At 48.1% G+C, this 22,902-nt stretch overlaps 1 protein-coding gene across 14 annotated transcripts in view; it reads right to left on the reverse strand.

The window, feature by feature from the left end:
* The window catches only part of LOC132011641 (cytosolic 10-formyltetrahydrofolate dehydrogenase-like), a 123,503-nt gene that overhangs the window by 94,024 nt on the left and 6,577 nt on the right, over window positions 1-22,902 (reverse strand). For 12 of the 14 annotated variants that reach the window (XR_009402423.1, XR_009402424.1, XR_009402422.1 and 9 more), the window contains 2 exons: window positions 15,494-15,644; window positions 11,175-11,278 (listed from right to left, as the gene is read on the reverse strand). Coding sequence is in view for 9 of the 14 variants with exons in the window: in XM_059390504.1 (XP_059246487.1) it covers window positions 11,189-11,278; window positions 15,494-15,644 (241 nt within the window). In the remaining 5 variants the exon portion in view is untranslated. Of the gene's footprint in view, window positions 1-9,495; window positions 9,657-11,174; window positions 11,279-15,493; window positions 15,645-19,404; window positions 19,553-22,902 lie in introns of those variants that run through there. The other 2 variants (XR_009402426.1, XM_059390496.1) reach the window with 2 other exon arrangements.

Below are 22,902 nucleotides of genomic sequence, written 5' to 3' on the forward strand. Positions count from 1 at the left end.
GTGACCCTGAGACACCAAGGCCCCAGAGCATCACATATGGGCTCTGGATTTGTCAAAACAGACAGAATATGTCTCTATCCAGGTCCTATCAAGTATAAAAAAATTAAAAAAAAAAAAAAAAGAATCCCTGGGTCGTTGGTTGGTTAAGCATCTGCCTTTGGCTCACGTCATGATTCTGGGGTCCTGGGATCAAGTGCCACATCAAGAAGCAGGGAGCCTGCTTCTCCCTTTGTCCCTCCCCACCTGTGCTAACCCTCTCCCTCTTCTTTCTCACTCGCTCTCGCTCTACCTTGAATAAATAAATAAAATCTTCAAAAATAAGATAAAATTTAAAAAGAATGAAAGGGGCACATACCTTTAAAAAAAACTGGAAGGGAAAAATCTTATTTGTGAAGTCAAAATGATTCCTATCTATTCATTCACAGTTAGATTGCCTGTGCCCCCTCCACCAATTTTCAATACCTCACTGGTACCACTGACATAATTTAATTCTCTGGCCCCTAGAGATATCTGTGATCCCCACATTAAAGGCTCCTCTTAGTTTTAGAATTCAGCTAGGAGACAGGAGGCCAGGGGTCTGGTTCCTGTTCCCTAAGACTGAAGATGTATGAATCCACTTACTAGGGGCCCAGAAGAGTCATCCAAAGCAGCCCAACAGACCATCTTATAGGACCTGAAGTGAAAGGGGTCAGGCCTTCTTCAGGTGCTCAGATGGACAAAGAGCACCCATGGCTGATGGCTCTCTTTCTCCTGCAAAGCTGGGGCATTCAGAATCCATTCCCAGCTCTGACGGAGTGAGGTGTCCACGCTCCCCTGAAAGTTCAGAAGAAGACTGTGTCCCCAGGCAAGGAGGTGCTCCCATGGTCTGTCGGCAGCCTCCTGCAGCTCTCGGACTTCTGGAAGCATCCAGCCCCAGTCCCCTGTGCAACTGTCCTTTCAGTGCACAACATCCCATCCAGAGAGGTCAGTCTGCCATCCAGTTCCTGGCAAGGCCCTCCTCCCTGGGCTCTGGTCTCCCCTGAGGCTGGCATCCTCTACCCCAAGTCTCCTCCCACCTCCCAGCAGGCTTGCCCATTCCCAAGCACTTTCTTTTCGACTCATATCCGAGTATCTGCCGACTCAAGCATAAAAATAAACCCCTTCTCTCAGCATATCCTGCCACAGAAGGCTCACCAACACCCAGACAACTCCTCTGTACTCAGCATACAACTTGAGCAGAGCAAACCAGTCCCCTCACTGTCTCTCCAGCACCCTGACCATGGCCGTGTGCCACTCCTCACTCCTTGCAAATGCCCACTCAACTGTATCTCTGCACACATTTATCCCTTTGCTTGGAATGACTGCTGTCTCTCACGTCATCCTAGAAGCTGTTAGAGTATCCTTTAAGGTCCAACTCCAGCTGTCCTGATAACTACAGATTCTATGATCCCTATAGGAAGAATGAGTCGTTCCCTCTTTCTTCATAGGCAAATGTCTGTTCACTGCCTCCGCTCCTGGACACTTGTTTGTGGGAGGATCGGACGAGTGCCTGCCTCATCTGCTAGGCTACAGACACCAGGAAGGCAAGGATAGGCCTGTTTCTGCTCACCACTGCACCTCCAGGGCCCAAGAGTAGCTGGTACAGAATTCAACAAAATAAACCCCACCTGGTCATGGTGGATAATCTTCTTAATGAACTGTTGGATCCTATTAGCTAAGATCTTGTTGAGGATCTTGGCATCCATACTCATCAGGGATATTGGTCTGAAAATCTCCTTTTTGATGGGGTCTTTGTCTGGTTTAGGCATCAGGGTAATGCTGGCTTACTAGAAAGTGTCTGGAAGTTTTCCTTTTGTTTCTATTTTTTTGAAACAGCTTCAGGAAAATAGGTATTATTTCTTCTTAGAATGTTTGGTAGAATTCCCCTGGGACTACGTTGGGTCCTGGGCTCTCGTTTTTTGGGAGGCTTTTGATCACTGCTTCAATCTCGTTACTAGATATTGGTCCACGCAGGCTGTCAATTTCTCTGTTTCAGTCTTGCAAGTTTATAGGTTTCCAGGAATGTATCCATTTCTGCCAAGTTGCTTAACTTATTGGCATGTAACTGTTGATAATGATTTCTGGTGATCTTTTCTATTTCCTTGGTGTTAGTCATGATATCTCCTCTTTCATTCATAATTTTATTAATTTGGGTCCTCTCTCTTTTCTTTTGGATTAGTTTGGCCAATGGCTTATCATTATTAATTCTTTCAAAGTCCCAGCTTCTGGTTTCGTTAATGTGTTCTACTGTATCTCTAGTTTCTAACTCATTGATCTCTGTTTTGTAATTACACTACTGGGTGTTCACCCCAAAGATATAGATGTAGTGAAAAGAAGGGCCATCTGTACCCCAGTGTTCATAGCAGGATAGGCCACAATTGCCACACCGTGGAAAGAGCCAAGTTGCCCTTCAACAGACAAATGGATAAAGAAGATATGGTCCATATACAAAATGGAATACTATGCCTCCATCAGAAAGGATGAATATCCAACTTTGCATCAACATGAATGGGACTGGAGGGGATTATGCTAAATGAAATAACTCAAGCAGGGAAAGTCGGTTATCATATGGTTTCACTTACTTGTGGAGCATAAGGAACAACATGAAGGACATTAGGAGAAAGAAAGGAAAAGTGAATTAGGGTAAACCAGACTCTCAGAAACAAACTGAGGCTTTCAGAGAGGAGGAGTGGGGGGATAGGTGAGCCTGGTGGTTGGTATTATGGGGGGCACGTATTGCATGGAGCACTGGGTGTGGTTCATAAACAATGAATCTTGGAGCACTGAAAAAATAAAATATTTTTTAAAAGAATTCAATAAAATATGTGGAGTGAATAAATGAGGAACCAGATGAATGAATGAATTCATCTAACCTACTCTGTGTATGGCTACTTCCTGTCTGATTTATGTACGATTCAGTGCAGAAAGACCAAATACACTCTAACAATTAAAACCGCTGTCATTCAAAGCAGGAAAGAATGTCCAAAGGAAATAAGACAGCCTCTTCAACAAATGGTGTTGGGAAAATTGGACAGCCACATGCAGAAAAATGAAATTGGGCCATTTCCTTATACCACACATGAAAATAGACTCAAAATGAATGAAGGACCTCAATATGAGAAAGGAATCCAAAAAATCCTTGAGGAGAACACAGGCAGCAACCTCTTCAACCTCAGCCACAGCAACATCTTCCTAGGAACATCGCCAAAGGCAAGGGAAGCAAAGGCAAAAAAGAACTATTGGGATTTCATCAAGATCAAAAGCTTTTGCACAGCAAAGGAAACAGTTAACAAAACCAAAAGACAACTGACAGAATGGGAGAAGATATTTGCAAACGACATATCAGATAAAGGACTAGTGTCCAAAATCTATAAAGAACTTAGCAAACTCAACACTCAAAGAACAAATAATCCAATCAAGAAATGGGCAGAGGACATGACCAGACATTTCTGCAAAGAAGACATCCAGATGGCCAACAGACACATGAAAAAATGCTCCACATCACTCAGCATCAGGGAAATACAAATCAAAACCACAATGAGATACCACCTCAAACCAGTCAGAATGGCTAAAATTAACAAGTCAGGAAACAACAAATGCTGGCGAGGATGCAGAGAAAGGGGAACCCTCCTACACTGCTGGTGGGAATCCAAGCTGATGCAACCACTCTGGAAAACAGCATGGAGGTTCCTCAAAAAGTTGAAAATAGAGCTACCCTATGACCCAGCAATTGCACTGCTGGGTATTTACCCTAAAGATACAAACGTAATGATCTGAAGGGGCACATGCACCTAAATATTTATAGCAGCAATATTCACAATAGCCAAATTATGGAAAGAATCTAGATGTCCATCAACAGATGAATGGATAAAGAAGATGTGAGATATATATATATATATATATTGCAGCCATCAAAAGAAATGAAATCTTGCCATTCGCGATGACGTGGATGGAACTAGAGGGTATCATCCTTAGCAAAATAAGTCCATCTGCGAAAGACAACTATCATATGATCTCCCTGACATGAGGAAGTGGAGATGCAACATGGAGGGTTGAGGGATAGGAAAAGAATAAATGAAACAAGATGGGATCGGGAGGGAGACAAACCATAAGAGACTCTTAATCTCACAAAACCAACTGCAGGGGGCTGGGGGGAGGAAGGTCGGGAGAGGGTGGTGGGATTATGGACATTGGGGAAGGTATGTGCTATGGTGAGTGCTGTGAAGTGTGTAAACCTGGCGATTCACGGACCTGTACCCCTGGGGCTAATAATACATTATATGTTTATTTAAAAATTTAAAAATTAAAAAAAAAAAACACTGCCAATGCCCCTGGGTACACCCCCAAAACTCTGAAGGACACACATGACCTGATAATAGAGGCTTCCTCCACAAATAAGCTGAGATTGAAGGCTTACCTCAACTGCGATATTTATTTTGTAAAAAAGAGAAAAATTTATATTTTCCTTTCTTGTGTAACAAAAGATAATTCTTCAAAAAAAGAAAAAAGAAAGAACTGATACTCTGGCCACTTACTGGGCGCCAAACCCTGGACCCAATGACAGACTAAACCCAGACCCCATAAACAGAGAACACAGACCCCTGGCCCCAAATCTAGATGAGACAAAGCCAGCACCTGGCCAGTGCCCCTGGGGCCAGCCCACTGTGCCAGGGACATCCCCAGGGCACACCTGCAGGTGGTCATCCTTGCTGCAGGCTCATAAGCCCTGAGGCCCTAACATGCAGCAGCCTGGGAACAGCTGGAGCCAGGTCACTCTCCTGTGTTGCAGGACTACCCTGTGAAACAGTGCTGGCAAAGCTGTCTCCTGAACCACTGAGTGGCCATGAGCAGGGAGGTGCTGGTGCACACGTAGGAGCCACACAAACCTGAGTGCCCTTGAACTTCACTCTACACGGGAGGCACTGCATGTTTGCAAAGTGGGGAGAAGGACTGAGGTGTGTCTTCCGGGGATCTTTCCTGTTTTCCCAGCTGCTGGGTCTTCTAAAGCTGGATGGCTCAAGGCCTGGATTTGCAGACAGCCTTCCCCCTGTATGCTCTGGGCCTGCTTCCCAAGACACCCCTTTTTCTTCCTGCTAGCCTTACAGATGTTATCTCAGCACAGAGGTCCAGAAAGATGTTCTGCCCTCTGGCCAGACCTCCTCCTGGACTCCCACTACTGATGGTCAGGCACAATCCCAAGCCTGTCTTCCCCCCACATGCCACTGAATCTTCTGGACTCTTCCAAGATACCCCCCAACCCATTGATGGATATTCTCCCAGCCTGCGGCACTAAGGGACATGCCATGTGGTGGAGGGCTGAAACCCATGCTCTGTGAGAAGTCATGGAAGGTCAAAAAGGAGAGACCCAGGGCAGAGTCTTTCTCCGCAGTAACCCCAGAAGGGTCTTAGGGAAGGCATGAGACACTACTGCAGCAGCTGAAGCTCTGAGGTGGGAGAGATGGGTATACACGTTGCAAGCCCCCCAAGTGAATGCTTTCTAATGGTACTGGCCAGTACACAATGGCCTGTCCCGGATCCATAAGGGTTGAGTGTGCCGTCTGCTGAGCCATGCACGTGGAGGCCAGCTAGGAGGCATCACGAGCCTCATCCTGAGACTGGGAGACAGCCGTCAGGAAGGAGATGCTGGGTCGAACTGAGAAAGACCCACACTAGCTGGGATGTCCCCACAGGCTGCCAAACTAAATGTAAACTTAATTTCACACACTAAAAATTACATCATATAGTATGATTCCATACGTGCTAGACAGATACACACCAAAATGTTGACAGAGATTATGGGCACTCTCTCTTCTTCACTTACGTATATTGTCTAAAATCACAGACTAACTCTATAAAAATGTTTAGGCAGACAAAGCAAAGCCTCAGCAATTCATACAGCATTACCTGAGCCAATCCCAGGGCATAAACAGACCAGGAGAAGCGAGTGCTAGAGTGTGTGCTCCCCCGAAGGCCTCCCGCAAATGCCAACCTCTGCACAGGCACCCCAGGCTGCCTCGACTCTCCAGGCTGCTTCTACTCTTGGCAGAGAAGGGCCTGGAGAAATCTCAGTATAACAGGCCCCACAGGTCCCTGAGGAGTTCATTCCTCAAGGTCAAGAGGGCTGCAGGTACCCAAGAAAGAAGCCATGTCTTATGATCACCTTCACTTCGGAGTCCAAAGGCTCATGGGCTTATGAAGAAGCTGTGTTCACAGAGAAAACACAGTCCTGTTCTCTCTTAAGGGCCCAGCAGGCTGATAAACAGGCTTCCAAAGGGACTGTCATCCACTACAAAGGTTAGACCAACCCTGCCTGCTAACTGCCCCAACCCAGAGAATTGGCTGGAACATCAACTCAGACTGCCAATGATCCTATTGTTGGGGGTGCCCTGTGTACTCCCCACATGCCAGGGACGGAATGGCAGGCCTGAGGGTTGGCTGGAACAAAGGCCATGGCCACAGTCAAAAGAAGCCCAAGGTCAGAAGCACACTCACCTACTGACACAAGAGGATTTCACCTGGACCAGGCCCTTGATCTGGGCCTCAACTTCTGCTCCTGTTCCTCTTGGGCAAGGTAGCTGTTGGAGAGTCTATCCCACACTCAGATCCCATCCCAGTAGCCTGCAGTTCATGCTCCTCACTAATCTAGATCCTAATGACTTCCTCAAGCCCATCCACCTCGTCACCAACTCCAGCTAACGTCCTCCAACAACTGTTTCCCTCGAGCCTCAGATATTCCTCTCTCTGCATCTGTCCTCACACAATTCATTTACTCATTCATTCAACGGGTATTTTTAAGCCTTTCCTTGGAGCCAGTGATAATGAGCTCTAACCATCTTGGGCATTCCTCCCTTTGATTTGTGAAGAGACACCAAGCCAGTCTGGTTCATGAGAGACTGAGTCTCTGCTTCCCATTTCCCAAAATGCTCATGCTTGAAACCCATACACCACACTGTGAGGAGCCCAAGTGGTCACATGGAGAGGCCCCCTAAGGGTGTTCCTGCTGCAATTCCAGGGACAGCCAGCAGCAACTGTCAAGTCATGTAGTGAGCTAGCCTGTGGTTAGCAAGCCACCACAGCAGACACAGCAACAGAGCAGACATCCATTCTCACAAAGCCCTACCCAAACTGCAGATTGATGATCTAACTGAATGACTGGCTTGAAACAAGCCACTAAATTTGGGTGTGGTGTGCGGCATGGTAGTAGGTAACAGGGACATCTAGGGAGCCATGTCCCCACTCTTTATTTTCCCCATCTCAGATAAACTAATAATTACCAAGCTTCCCCTGAGTTCTCAGGTTCCGTGTAACTCCCATGTAACTCAGTTAGTCCTCCATGATCATTCCTTCCAACCCCTCTCCCAAGCCTCCTGCCTCAGTGAATGGTTCTGCCAGAAAACCAAAACCCTTTCCTATCACCCATCCCCCACCCACCTCAACACCACACCCAACCTGCTCATCCCCATGTTTCTGCCATGCCTGTCCCCTCCTCTCCAGCTCATGGACACCACCTTCAGCAGGGCCCTTACTAGCCCCTCACCCATCTGTCCACCAGAAGTAATACATGTTCTTCACATTCACATTTGACATCACATCTCCAAGTCACCCGCTTGCCCAAATATCCTCAAGAGCTGTCAGCTCATTACCTGAGAAAGTTGAGATTTTGCGGCCACACATTTAAGGTCCTTCGCAATCTGGGGTGGGGAGCATCCATTTGAAGCCTGTCTCTTTCTAGAACATAGTCATACATCGCATGGCCTAGAAGGAACTTCCCGTGGACCCTCACGTGGGCCGTGCCTATGTTCACACTACTCTTTCTGAGGTTCCACACTGCTCAGACTGAACTCCTGCCAAACCTCGGGGCCAGCTGAAGTGCCTCCTCGTCTTTGAGGCCGTCCCAGTTTCCTGGACAGAGCCTGATATCTTCTTGCCCAGGATTCCCAAGCTCTTTTTCTGAACCCCCCTGAAGGCAAGCCCACACTTGCCGGGTGGCAACATGAAATGCACACACATCGACTCTCCCATCCTGGAGTGCGCTGCCTCGAGATGGAGGCTGGCTGACTCACTGCTGCAATCTTCAGAGGAGGGGAAAGCACTTCTTCTTTTACTCCTCAAATTAGTACTGAGTGGCTAATATTTGCCAGACTCACGGTCTAAGTGTCATGGTGCATCTGTTAGCTGAAAGAGATACACTTAGAGTCTTCTACTATGGCAGCAAATCCTAAAAATGAAAATGTAATTATGACCTATGACAAGTGCTCTGAAAGAAACCCAAGGAACAGGAGCAGAGATGGGGGCCAACCAACCACACACAGCACCAAGAGTAAATGAATGAATAAACAAACGACTGAAAGAGCTTCACTCCCTTGCGGAGCCGTCTGTGCTTCTCAATGCCCTTTCGTGCTGAATCATTTCACGTTCAGTCCAACACCAGACTCACAAAGCATCTCTAGGATGTTCACCAGGAAGTACAACCTTCTGTTTTTGCAGATGAGAAATCAAAGGCCCAAAAGACACATGACAAAATGCTCCACATCACTCACCATCAGGGAAATACAAATCAAAACCACAGTGAAATACCACCTCACACCAGTCAGAATGGCTAAAATGAGCAAGCCAGGAAAGGACAGGTGTTGGCGAGGATGCAGAGAAAGGGGAACCCTGTTACACTGTTGGTGGGAATGCAAGCTGGTGCAACCACTCTGGAAAACAGTATGGATGTTCCTCAAGAAGTTAAAAATAGAGCTAGCCTATGACCCAGGAATTGCACTACTGGGTATCTACACCAAAGATACAGATGTAGTGAAAAGAAGGGCCATATGTCCACAAAAGCCAAACTGGAAAGAGCTGAGATGCCCTCCTACAGATGAATGGATAGAGAAAATCTTGTTCATATCTACTATGGGATATGGCACGGCCATCAGAAAGGAGGAATATCTACCATTTACATCAACAGGGATGGAACAGGAGGGTGTAACGCCAAGTGAAGTAAGTCAAGCAGAGAAAGACAATTATCACATGCTTTCACTCATATGCAGAACATAAGAAATAGCACAGAGGATCATAGGAGAAAGGATGGAAAGCTGAATGGGAAGAAATCAGAGGGAGACAAACCATGAGAACTCTTGACTCTGGAAACAAACTGAGGGCTGCTGGAAGGGAGGGGGTGGGAAGATGGGATAACTGGGTGATGAGCATTAAGGAGGGCATGTATCGTGATGAATATTGGGTTTTATATGCGAGAAATGAATCACTGAACACTACATCAAAAACTAAAAATATGTTGTCTAATTGACTTTAAATAAAAAAAGAAAGAAAGAAAGAAAGAAATTGACGGCCCTAGAGGATTTGCCCACGATCATCACACATGTCAGTACCAGAGGCAGGACTAAGGCCCTGACTCCCAGTGCAGACTGTCTCCACCCCCCTCCCTGTGGTCCACTCCTTGCCCAAGAGTCTCCCACTTGCTGCTGCCTGCCATCTGTGGTTTGGATCCCTGTATTCAGACAAGAGTCTGAACCAGCAGAAGGCAGAGAGAAATGGCATGTTTTGGGGAAAGGAGTTGCAGAAGTTAACTGGTTTACAACAGAACAGCTCGGAGCTCGCCTGGTGCCTCTGGTCACTGCTCCCGTGGCCTGGAGCTGGAGGGACCCCAGACAAGTCGTCACTTTATTATTATTTCTTTATAGTTTTGAATTTGATCAAACATCCTAATACAATGGTATTTGGATATTATACACAGTGGGCCCTTGAACCATTCTCCCAGTACAGAAGATATGGAAATAGACAATCCTTTACATAATTTCACAGAGAAAGAGATTCCCAATTAAGCAATTCTTAATCATTATGAAAATGTTTCTCATTTCTGTTTAAAGAAGCAAATGAGAAATTAACATAAATGCCCAAAGGAGTGAACACAAGCAGTGAAAGTTTAAGGATATACATCAAGATGCTAATCGGGGCTGCTTCTGAATGGAAGCATTAAAACGGACAGTGGGGAGCCTGCTTCTCCCTCTCCCACTTCCCCTGCTTGTGTTCCCTCTCTTACTGTGTCCCTGTCAAGTAAATAAATAAAACATTTTTTAAAAGTGACCTTTATTGTATAATTTTCTGTATATTCTATTGTGATTACTTGCTTTCATAACCATCAAAACATAAAATGTCACCAAAAATAAATAAAAGATGTCATTATATGAAAAAAATTACTTTCCTGTGCTATTTGAGAACAAAATCTGTCAGCATGGTTTATTAGGTCACAATCCAGAAAATCAAGACTGTACTTTTAAAAATAGTTGCATAGCACAATAGAAAATCTCAAAGAGCTTGATCTAGATTCTGGGGCTATGCTAGGCAGTGGGGTAAAATCCGGGTCAAGTGTCAGGTGGTTTCCTGGGTGAACTCAGAGGGTTGCTGTGATGCTCAGTAGGCAAACACATGCACATTTTTAGCATAATTTGTTGTATATTAAAAAGCTTCAGAAGTTCCTGACTCAGTGTGAATACTGTAAATCTCAACTGTTGTTATTGTTGGTTTTTAAATTATAAGACTTTGGGAACCAAATTGCTCCAAAGCAGCCAGGGGAGCAAGAGACCTCCGGGGCACACTGTCCAGTGCCCTGTGATGGAGCATCTCGCCTTCAGTTCCTAACACCACTGGGGGCAGGCAGGGGAGGGGCTGCCAGTGCAGCTGAGGCTCATTCAGGGGGTGTCCTCCTCCCAGGAGGACCCTGCTCAGGCCCTTCCAGACTGTCTGAGTGACCCCAAGGTCCTACCTCTATAGCTTCTCTATGAGGGGCTGGGCTCCAGTCTCAGAGCATGAGGCCTGGACAAGGGTTTCCAAACACGGTTTCTGCTGCCCCAAACCCAGAGTGCTGGCACCTGTGGAGAAATCCCTGACTGCTCACCAAGCAGCTATAGGTTCAGGGTTGGCTAACCTGACTCGGTCATCCTACCATTGAAAGAACAGACCCTGCCTACAGCCCCACTGGTCCCTGCTGCCTCTGACTGTGAATGGGGCCCACAGAAGGCCAGCCCTCATCAGCAGTACCCCTCCTTCCTTGAGGAGAAACCAGTCCCTGGTGGGCACTTGTCTCCTTTATAGGGTGCTTACCAATACCCTCTACGGCCCACAGGCCCTGCCCAGAACATGCCCACACCCACCTGACCAGGCTCAATCACCACTGTGTTTCCGGGGCCAGGCAGGCAGCCGTCTTCCAGGAGAGCAGCATCAGGGGTAGTTCCAGGGGATGATGATGCCACAGACCCTGCCATACAAAAGAAGAGGGACTCTGTCTCTCCACACAGCCAGGGGGCCAGAGTGCACCTGCCAGTGGTGTCCTCTCTCTCAAGCCGACACCCACTCAGCTCTGCCCTGCTCACTCCACTCCACAACACTCCACTCCACTCCAGGCTTCCTGATATGGAGCGAAAGGTCCCCTGAGAGATAGCTCGTGCCTGGCTTTCCAGTCCCTGATGGGGCAGTATGTTCAATCTGGCAGTAGCCCCTCTTCCCAGCAGGGCATGATGGCAGGGAAGTTTCTGATGGGAGCTGTGAGACCTGCCTAGGGACAGCTGAGTAGGGTGTGACACCAGGCAATGGGGAAGGGGATGGCAAGCAGGGCCTGGGAGAAGGCGAAGGATCACACAGGCAGTCTGAGAGGGTATGGGAGAGGGGTCGGATCACATGGTGGGCCAGGAGGAAGCGGGTGAGGGTCTTCCTAGGCTTGAAGCCAGGGTGAGTCCCCTGGAGAGACGGAAGCAGTCAGCCTGGGAGTCCTGATAAGACTTGCCTGCTGTGCATTAAGAGATGGTGCCATCAGTACAAGCAGTGTCTCCACCAAGGGGAGGCCCCACAGTCCTGGGGGGCGTAATGATGACACGTGTGGTCCTAGCAAGCATGTGGCCCTGCCTTCCCCTAACTCCTGTAAGATGCGGAGCTCTATCTTCATCAGTGTCAGACAATTACTGAGCCCGTCCACACAAGAGCTCCGCACAGGCTACATGACTTGTTTTCTTCGTCATCATATTCATGATCATCATCACCATCAGAACGTTTCCCAAAAAGATGACATCTTAGCTAAGCCCAGGCGAGGGGAAGAGTGTGGACGAATGCTAAGGGCAGGACCGACAGCACTTTTCTTGGGAGCAATGGGTGCACTGAGGGTTTGGGAGAATCACTCCCACCCCCAGTACACCCAGCAGCATGAGACAGTGGAGGAAGCACAGTGAGTGTTCCCAGGGAAGGGGGTGAGGTCATCAGGGTTGTGAAGGCTCCGAAGAAAAAAAGACACGAGGGAAGTCCCACTGTCGTGGCTGATCGGTACTCCCCAAAATTTACGTGTTGAAATCCTAACTCCAGGAATTAGGGTTGTTCCAGATATAATTAGTTAAGATGAGGTCTTACTCAAATGGGGGGGTGCCTAACCCAAAATGACTGATGCCTTTATAAAAACAAGGTCATGTAAAGAGAGACTTGCAGGAGAACACTATGTGAGCATGAGGGCAAAGATAGAGAGACACCTAAGATTGCTGATAAAGCCCAGAAGCTAGGGGAGAGGGCTGGAGCAGATCCTCACACCCTCAGAAGAAACCAACCTTCTGACACCTGTATCTAGAGCTTCCAGCCCCAGAACGCCGAGACAGTAAATGCTTGCTCTTTGAGCCTCCTGGTTTGGGTACTTTGTTACGATGGCCCTAGCAGACTCATACACCTGCCGATATAGGGAAAACCTCCTGCTCCCCCCATCTCTCTGGGAGGCTCACCATCAGCGTCTTCCTCAGTCTGACAGGACGGACAGCCTGAGAGGCACCTGGAAGATCAGTGACCTCACAGACTCATGTGCCTGGCGCCAGTGTTCACCCGGGCCCTGGGCCCCTGCCATAGCCTGCGCCAGAGGAAGGGGCTCCAAGCACTCCGGCTCTGCAGGACTCTCGCTCCACACTCTGACATCTTGGCTGGGGAGTTCTTTGTTGTGGGGGGCTGTCCTGGAGTACTCCCTCCGTCTTGTGTCCTCTGGGGGAAAGGCCAGGTGGGCCCCCTGCCCTGGAGTCTGTGCCGTCTCCCCCCAGCCTTGCCCCTCTCTGTGGGCTACAGGAGGGGGTTTACTGTGTCCACAGCCCACTCTCCTGACAGGAGCCTCCCTCACCAGCAGGCTTGTCCTTCAGGACCTGGTATGTCCATCTGTGCTCATTTCTGTTGATCCAAGAGACATTTGAAACCCTTCTCCTTCTGAAATACCCCAGGAAGCCAAGTGGCTCTGACCACCATCCATGGGGATGTGAGGTCCCTGCTGGTGGGTCATGGTTTCCCCACACTGTTGGGGGCACAGAGCATGTGGGAAGGCTGGCTAGGTGCTGACCACACTGGGGCTCTCACCCATCTTAGATGATTTTAGAGGACATTCCTCGGTGTGCTTTCCTCACACAAGTTTCTCTCAGGCTTGCTCCTTGGGGTCCCCCTAGCTCTGCCCCACACCTTCGCAGAGCGGCACACCATGCCCGGTAAGGACGCAGCAGAGCTCAGTGGGGGCTGTGTCGGGTTCTGCTGTAGCGGCCCCAGCAGAACTGCTGGGAGAGCTCTCTGGCTGGTCTCCCAGTGCGCCTGTCAGTGAGCCTCACAGCCATGCCGTGTGGCGGGGGTGCATCTAGGGACTGAAGAGTCAATGGCAAGCTGCCTTTCATAGGGTAGAGCCCCTCCACCGTCCCCAAGCAGTGTGAGGGGACTTCTCTCTCCCTAGGCTATTGGGCCTCACTGCTGGGTGTAAATCATTCCCCCATCCCTAGCCTGTTCTGTGTGCAGTGGACACTTGACTTTCTCCCTTGGAGTGCCAGTTTCTATCCTTTGCCTATTTCTCTATTATGTTGTTCCTGTTCCTTGGTTCTTTGTTTTGATGCACAGTCATCATTATAATCTTTCCAGATAAAATTTTTCAGGTGCACCCTCTACAAGCCTGACTGTTGGAGGGTTATTGATGGGATTAAGTAAAATTACACTTACAAAGTCATTACAACAGTGCCTGGCACAGAGCAGGTACTTTGGGAACGAAAGCTGTTTCATTTGCTAGAATGTAAGTCCCCTGAGGATAGGCATTCTCATCGGCTCTGGTCATCACTGTATCTCCAGCACCTGAACTGCCCAGTATGTAGTGACTGTCGAATAAACAGACGTAGGATAGATATGCAGAAACGGGATGAGTGGCCACACAACATTCCCTATGAAAAGCACCCAGTGTGTAGAGAAATTCACCCTCTGCTATGACTCACCCAATAGGCTCCTTTCTGCTCAAGGTCAGGTTGCAATTTGGTCTGGCATGGTTGATAGGGATGGTGGAGCCCTGGAAGAAGCACGGAGTGGGCGGCGGGGGAGGGGGTGGTCACTGGGAGGGAGCTCCACTGTTTCCTCAGTGGGCAGCCAGACTGTGTCTGGAGTTCAGAAATCAAGAGTTTTGTCTGTGTCCTGAAGCCCCCATGAACCAGACAGGTAGAGACCCAAACTTTCCAGATTATGTATGACAGGGGCATCTGAGACTCTAGACACAGGTGGAGTGAGCAGCCAACAGGCACAAGGTGCCTGCTGCACAGAGCCTGGCAAAGTCCTCAGGTGGGAAGCTGGTCCTGGTATAGCTAAGATCTCTGGCTTGGACATTGGGGCAGAGAAAAAGGGAGTGAGAGGCCAAGTTGCTTCTGGAGGGTGCGCTAGCCCAGGAGGGCCCGGGGTGGGGCAGCTCCTGCCAGCAGTGATGCAGCAGCAGGAGGAGCAGAAGGTGGGCCTTCCATCACACCTGCACCCCTCCACCCCATGGAGAGGACACAAGGCATGAGCCCCAAATATGGCACAGACCCATGAATGCCTCGGTGGTGGGGTCCCATCACTGCCTGTAGTGGGCAAATCTCTGAAAATGGGTCCCATGGTCCCACTCTGATCCCTGGGATCTGGGAGATGGTGAGCTACTCCTTTGCAAAGATGCAGAATGGCAGTTGACCTTAGGAAGAGATGATGCAGGTGTCCCAAGCACCACCTCAGGAGCCCCCACAAAGGCAAAGTTTTCTCCAGTTCATGGCAAATGGATGCCAAGCCTGAAAACAGCAAGGGGATGGAGGACTGGGGCAAGGGCCAGAGCAAGGCCTGCAGTGGCTGACGGCGCCCCACTGGCAGTCAGCAAGGACCTGGGCCTCAGTCCTGCATCAGCAGGAGCTGAACTCCGCCAACGCCTGAATGGGCCACAGGCAGGGGCTCCCCAGAGCCTCCAGCTAAAGCGCAGCCTGGACACACCTTGACGCTGTCCTTGGGAAACCCCGGCATGGAACCCAGCCTGAAGTCCATCTGCAGAAGTGGGAGCTGATCAACAGGGTTCTTTTAAGCCAGTCAGCTGTGGTCATTTGTTATACTGCAGGCAGGCCAATGCACTGCCCTCGGAGTTTCCTGCTGGGCCCAGCCTGCCTGTGTGAACTCACTTGGTGGGCAGGAACCTCAGCCTCACCTGAATCTTGTCGCACCAGCCAGCAAAGTAGCAGAAGGTCTGGACGGACATGCCCACATGGTTCTTCATGGCCAATGTGCAGACAGCACCTGCATCCAGAGCCTCAATGATGGCCAGCTCCTCCTGATGCTGTTCCATGAGGTCCGCCAACCTGGCCAAGGCGGGGTGGGGTGCAGAGAGGAGGGAGATAGGCTCAGGCCTGGAGCAACCTGGCCTGTTCTTTTAAGGCCCTTCTTCAGTGAGTCAGGGACTCTGCCCTGCTCCTCCAGCTCTGCCACATTCTGATGTGCTGACCTCAGTTTCCCCATCCGTGAGATGGAACAGTAAGGTCTCCTTGGCCAGCTGAGTGTAAGAATGGTGCCCTTCTGGCCCTCTCCCCTCTCTTTTCCTTTCTTCCTTCCTAAAATATTGATGGATTTACTACTTCATAATGATGCTTACAAATGATCCTGCAAAATAGTCCCTCTGCCTCTCTAATAAGGAGGTCACCATTCCAAAGGCCACCCTCTCTGTCTCTAGACAGCCTTGACCAGGAGAAAGTATGTCTGGCTTCAAGCACCAGCCGGTCTGGTAGAGTATGTCCCCAAGGATGGCATCTGTGGGAAGGGTGGGGCAGGGGGATGACTGGAGAGATTCAAGGGAAGGTCATCTACACAGCCCTTCTTAAATGGGAGCACTCCAACAGCCAGCTGCCCTCCCATGTTTCTGGTGGGTATGCTGCTAGGGCAGCCTGGGGATTAGGACTCTGCCCCCTTCCCTGATGTAAGGGAGCTCAGGGAGCAGCGTGCCCAAGGGGCAGGGTAAACAGGGGAAGGTGGAGACCACAGATCTAGAGCAGCTCTCATCTTGTACATGGGGGAGCTCTGGCCCAAAGTCTGGGACCAAAGCCTGATGAGCTGCTCCTCTCTGCACATAGCTGTGGCACATCCTCAACCCTAACTACACACTCACACTCTCCGGGAAGCCAACCTTCACCCCACATCAATCATATCTCCCTGCAGTGTCCTCCTAGCACCCTCCGTCTTTCTTCAAACCTCGCCTGACTATCACAGATACCCACTTAGACAAGTACTCCAGTACTGTTTGCCTCCCCTGAGGGCTGGGACAGTGTTTGGTCTCCTGCTCCGTCCAGGACCTCCTGCACCCACCAGCCACACAGTCAGCATGCGGCACAAGGCTGCTGAGAGAAACTGGACCAAACAGACACAAGCAATCTAGTGGCAGAGCCACACTGTTACCTCAGAGACAGTATATACCAGGGAATTCTCTAGGTAAGAATAACAAAGGTGTAAATCACTCTTTGAGAACTATTCTAGACCAGATAAGGAAAACACCATGTTATGGCATTTCAAGGACTAGGGTTTCATCAACTAGAAAAACATGTGTCTAAGGTATAAATCTATATTACACATAAGCCAAAGATAGAGTCTGTGTATTGGCCCCTAGGTTGTTCACATCTTATTCACAGGGTGAGACCTGTCAGCTCAGACGCTTGCTGGATATACGTTTATGTATCCAGCTATTTTAAAAATAGTCTAAACAAGCAGACTTTGAGCCACTTAGGGCCTTGTTGCTTCGCATCCTCCAGGAACCTCACTTGACAGATGTTATCATTGGTGAGATGGACCACACAGTTGTAACTGCTGCCCCTCCCAGGCTTCTGACCCAGAGACTCCTGTTCTGCTACTGAGAAAACATTGCCAGGACATGAGAGCCCCCTCCAGGATCTCCTGACCCCCAAGAATTCCCTTGCACCCTTTCCATTCTGAGTAGGCGCCCCCACTACAATCTCTGGAGGGCCTCCCACTATGGGGGCACCATCCCATGAAGTCTGTTGTATATTACTACTTCTCATAATCATCTTTTCCCTTGAACAGCCCCAAATCACTCCAACTCTGCCAGATAACGTCACACACATGTGATGTGGTCATGTCATAAGTCACAAGTCCCTAGCGTGACTCCCTTTTGGGAGGCTCTTCAAGGAGAGCAGAGTGGGACTGTCTATTGTCCACTTTGTTAAGCTGCAGCTCTACCTCCCAGAGTCCTGTCCCCAGAACGTGCCAGTGGAGAAAGCAGGGAAAGCAATCTCCACCACCCCACAGGTCTGCAGGATGGACGTGAGGAAGGGCAAGGATGCGATGCCAGGCAGGCTCAGCCTGGCACCCCTGGATCCCTAACAGCAGCGTGGGCCACCACCACATTCCCGGCTGTGGACTTAAGGAAGTGTCTGAACACAAGATGACAACTTCCCACAGACTCTCCCACCAGCTCTTGGTGGTCCCACTCTGGCAGCTGGGACACTGGCTCTCCAGGCTCCTGAGAGTCTCGCTTTTGTCCCTCAGTGGTTCTTGGGGACTGTCTGGGGACTTTCTCTAGCACTCCTTTCTGGTTCTTTCCTCCCAACTTACCCCTAAAATGCATTCTGTACTCCATAATATCTACCCGGGTCCTTTTTTCCTCATTGAACGAGGGACTGCCCCCTCCTGGGCCAGCAATGAGCACCCCTCCACCATGGGGACTGGGAGACTACATGAGGCAGGGACCGGGTTATTAGGAGCTCTCAGGCCTGGCCTCAAGATGCGTGTCCCAGCAGTACAGGACTCTCTTCACAGCTGTGCAGGGACCAACAATCAATCCCTCACTGTGGTGCGGCTAGCGGTGCTATTGTGGCACATGCCACTAGATGGCAGCAGAGAACCTCAAGGAAAAAACTCTGGGCCAGCACATTCTGCGGTGGGAGTCCCTGCTTCAGGACCAGAAGGTTCAGCATCATAAGCCTGGGCTTGCACATTTTGCTTCTGCCTAACCTGGAGGCTCTTGGAAGCCAATGGCTTCCTATAATTGATGGACTCTTCAAGGGATCTTGAAACTAACTTGAGTCATGGCAGGCTGGGTGCCCCTCCCTAAACCCCAGCATCTCTGTTCTATTTCAAAACCATATAGGCCCCCCCTCTCTAGTCCCCTGTGCTGGGGGCTGTCCTAGTGGGTCTGGACTCTGGAATAGAAACAAAACAAAACAAAACAAAAAAACAAACAAACAAACAAACAAACACGGCATTCTCACTGAAAAGCCAAGACAGGGTCTCTCTCCCAACCAGATGACAAGCACATTTGGACCACATCATGACCAGGCTGTATGCCTGACAACTTCCCCAGGACCCAGAGCAGAAAAGCCAGGTTCCTAAAACCAGCCTGTTCACCAATCTTTTCAACATTGCTTAGCTCATCTGCCCAGCAGCCCCTTCTGGAAACATTACTGCACTTCCTTGGGGGTGGCTGCTCCTCCCCCCTTGGGACCACTTGGGTCTAGGGGAGCTCTCTCTTCTCCAGGCCTCACTCCCACCCCATTCTCTAAAGCTGGAGCAACCCGAAGTCCTTCCCTATGATTTTTGATGGAACTAAGGGGAAAGAATCCCTTCTGCCCTGCTTTAAGGAAAAAAAAAAAAAGACAGGAAAGTGTGAGATTCCAGCAGTCAGTGTAAAGCTGGGCAAGTGCCAGCAGACAGAACAGGCCCCATCCTTCCTTTGCTGGCTTCTGCATCAAGTAGCCCTATCCCACCTCTCGTCCAGGCCACTCCAGGTAAATGCCGTACAGAGCCTGCCCAGGACCATCTGTTAGCTTTGCCAGTTTGCTGTTCCGATCTGATCAGCACCTTCACTTTTATACCCTCTCATCTTCTATCTCACTGTCCCCTCCACCGAGGAAACCTTTGTCTCCTCTGTTGTATTTGCCTAACTATACTGGCATCCTCAGGCTCATCCTCAGGGAGAGCCTAGGACACTGAAGGTAGGCTCTTAGGTGCCCTGGCTTCCTGATGTCCAGGTCCCCCCCCTCCATGTGCCACTGTGGATCCACAGATGTGGGTGTCTGAGGGGTCTGTAATGCCAAGCCCATGTGGAGGAAGACTCACACAGTCAATGATGCACTTGTTGTCTTCATCACCCCCTCATAGCTTTCTCACTAATAGTTGGATGAAGTCCCCAAAGGTGGTTGCCATGTAAATATCTTCATTTTCTAATTCCAGTCCATTATACAGCTCCTTCAATTCCTCAATCAGTCTGAAGAAAAGAAGATAGAAAAGTGGGAGAATGGGAAGAGACTTGGCAGAATAGCATCACTGTGAGAGAATGGGAAGAGACTTGGCAGAATAGCATCACTGTAGCGGCAGAGGTCAAGGGGCCAAACACAATTTCCCAGAACTCATCTCAACACCCAAGTATGAGTGTTAGTTTAGAACTTGGGTTCAGTCTTCAACATGGCCACAGCAACTTCTTTCAAGACATGTCTCTAAAGGCAAAGGAAATAAATGCAAAAGTGAACTTGTGGGACTTCATCAAGATCAAAAGCTTCTGCACAGCAAAGGGAACAGTCAACAATACAAAGAGGCAACCCAAGGAATGGGAGAAGATATTCTCAAATGACACTACAGACAAAGGGCTGATATCCAAGATCTATAAAGAACTCCTCAAACAACTCAACCCCCCAAAAAAACAGATAATCGCATCCAAAAATGGGCAGAAGACATGAACAGATACTTCTCCAAAGAAGAAATACAGAGGTGCCTGGGTGGCTCGGTGGGTTAAAGCCTCTGCCTTCCACTCAGGTCATGATCCCAGGGTCCTGGGATCAAGCCCTGCATCGGGCTCTCTGCTCAGCAAGGAGCCTGCTTCCTCCTCTCTCTCTCTCTGCCTGCCTCTCCGCCTACCTGTGATTTCTGTCTGTCAGGTAAATAAACAAAATCTTAAAAAGAAGAAGAATAAGAAGTACAAATGGCTAACAAACACATGAAAAAAATGTTCATCATCATTAGCCACCATGGAGATTCAAATCAAAATCACATTGAGAAAGCACCTTACAGCAGTTAGAATGGCCAAAATCAACAAGACAGTAAACAACAAGTGTTGAAGAAGATGTGGAGGAAGGGGAACCCTCTAACACTGTTGGTGGAATGCAAGTTGGTGCAGCCACTTTGGAGAACAGTGTGGGGATTCCTTAAGAAATGAAAAATAGGGGAGCCTGGATGGCTCGGTGGGTTAAGCCTCTGCCTTCGGCTCAGGTCATGATCCCAGAGTCCTGGGATCGAGCCCCACATCGGGATCTCTGCTCAGCAGGGAGCCTGCTTCCTCCTCTCTCTCTGCCTGCCTTTCTGCCTACTTGTGATCTCTGTCAAATAAATAAATAAAATCTTTAAAAAAAAAATAAATGAAAAATAGAGTTACCCTAATGACCCTGAAATTGCACTACTGGGTATTAACCCCAAAGATACAGATGTCGTGGAAAGAAGGGCAACCCGTACCCCAATGTTCATAGCAACAATGGCCACAATCGCCAAACTATGGAAAGAGCCAAGATGCCCTTCCACAGACAAATGGATAAAGAAGATATGGTCCATATATACAATGCAGTATTGTGCCTCCATCAGAAAGGATGAATACCCAACTTTTGTATCAACATGGACAAGACTGGAGGAGATTATGCTAAGTGAAATAAGTTAAGCAGAGAGAGTCAATGATCATACAGTTTCACTGCTTGTGGAGTATAAGGAATAACATGGAGGACACTGAGAGAAGGAAAGGAGAAGTGAGTTGCGGGAAATCGGAGGGGGAGACAAATCATGAGAGACTGTGGACTCTGAGAAACAAACTGAGGGTTTTGGAGGGGAGAAGGGTGGGTGAGCCTGGTGGTGGGTATTAAGGAGGGCACGTATTGCATGGAGCACTGGGTGTGGTGCAAAAACAATGAATCTTGGAACACCGAAAAAATAAAATAAAAAATTTTTTAAAAGCTAATAAAATTACAAAATCATTGCTTAAAAAAAATAACAAAACTAAAGAAACTGAGTGGTAATAATACACTAATAGTAGGGAACTTTAACACACCACTCACAGCAATGGACCGATCACCTAAGCAGAATTACAGCAAGGAAACAAGGGCTTTGAGTGATGCAATGTACCAGATGGGCTTAACATATATATTCAGAGTATTTCATTCTAAAGCAGAAGAATATACATTCTTCTCAAATGCATATTGAATGTTCTCCAGAAGGGATCACATACTGGGTCACAAATCAGGCCTCAACTGATAAAAAATATTGAGAGCATACCAGGCATATTTTCAAATCACAATGCTATAATGTGAAGTCAACCACAAGAAAAACTTTGGAAGGACTGCAAATACATGGATGTTAAAGAACATCCTACTGAAAAATGAATGGGTTGACCAGGACATTAAAGAAGATTTTTTTTTAAATTCATGGAAACAAATGAAAATGAAAACAAAGAACACTTGAAATGCAGCAAAATTGGTCCTGAAAGGAAAGTCTATATACTAATCCAGTCATTCCTCAAGAAGAAGGAAAGGTCTCAAATACACAATCTAACCTTAAACCTAAAGGAGCTGGAGAAAGAACAGCAAATAAAGCCTAAATACAGCAGAAGAAGAGAAGTAATGAGGACTAGAGCAGAAATCAAGAACATAGAAATCAAAAGAACAGTAGAACAGATCAGTGAAACTAGGAACTGGGTTTTTTGAAAGAATTAATAAGATTGATAAACCTGTAGCCAGACTTATCAAAAAGAAAAGAGGAAGGACCCAAATAAATAAAATCATGAATGAAAGAGGAGAGATCACAACCAACAGCAAAGAAATATAATAACAATAAAATACTATGAACAATTATATGCCAACAAATTAGGTAACCTGGAAAAAACAGATAAATTCCAAGAAACATATAAACTACAAAACTGAAACAAGAAGAAATGGAAAACGCTACTGCCCCTCGGAACAATTTGTTACTTAAACTATAGCCCCTGGAGTATTTTACTAGTTGCCAAGCACATTTAGATATAGCCTTAAGAAAAACATACGCTGGCAACAGGTCTTTGGGGAGAAGGACGATATACTACCATGAAGCTGGGCAGCTGGGGATGCCTGGCTCGCTGAGGGTGGAACGCCAACCCTTCACAGAAGCCAGACAGCCGGGAATGCCTGGAAATGCCACAGTTGCTAAAATATGGAAAGAGTACAAATGTCCATCGATAGATGATTGGGTAATGAAGATATAGGATACATATGTGTACACACAAACACACAATAATATTACTCAACCATCCAAAAGAATGAAATCTTGCCATCTGCAATAATGTGGATTGAACTAGAGTATTAGGCTAAATGTAGTAAGGCAGTCAGAAAAAGACAAATATATGATTTCACTCATATGTGGACTTTTTATTTAAAATCAATTAATTAACATATAGTGTAGTATTAGTTTCATGTGTAGAGTTTAGTGATTCATCAATCTTATATAATACCCAGTGCTCATTACATCACATGTCCTCCTTAATGTCCATCACCCACTTCCCCATCCCCCAACACTGCCCCTTCCTTCCCTTACAAACCTCTGCTTTGT

This window comes from Mustela nigripes, chromosome 2 (assembly GCF_022355385.1).
Source record: "Mustela nigripes isolate SB6536 chromosome 2, MUSNIG.SB6536, whole genome shotgun sequence".
Classification (NCBI taxonomy): Eukaryota; Metazoa; Chordata; class Mammalia; order Carnivora; family Mustelidae; genus Mustela; species Mustela nigripes.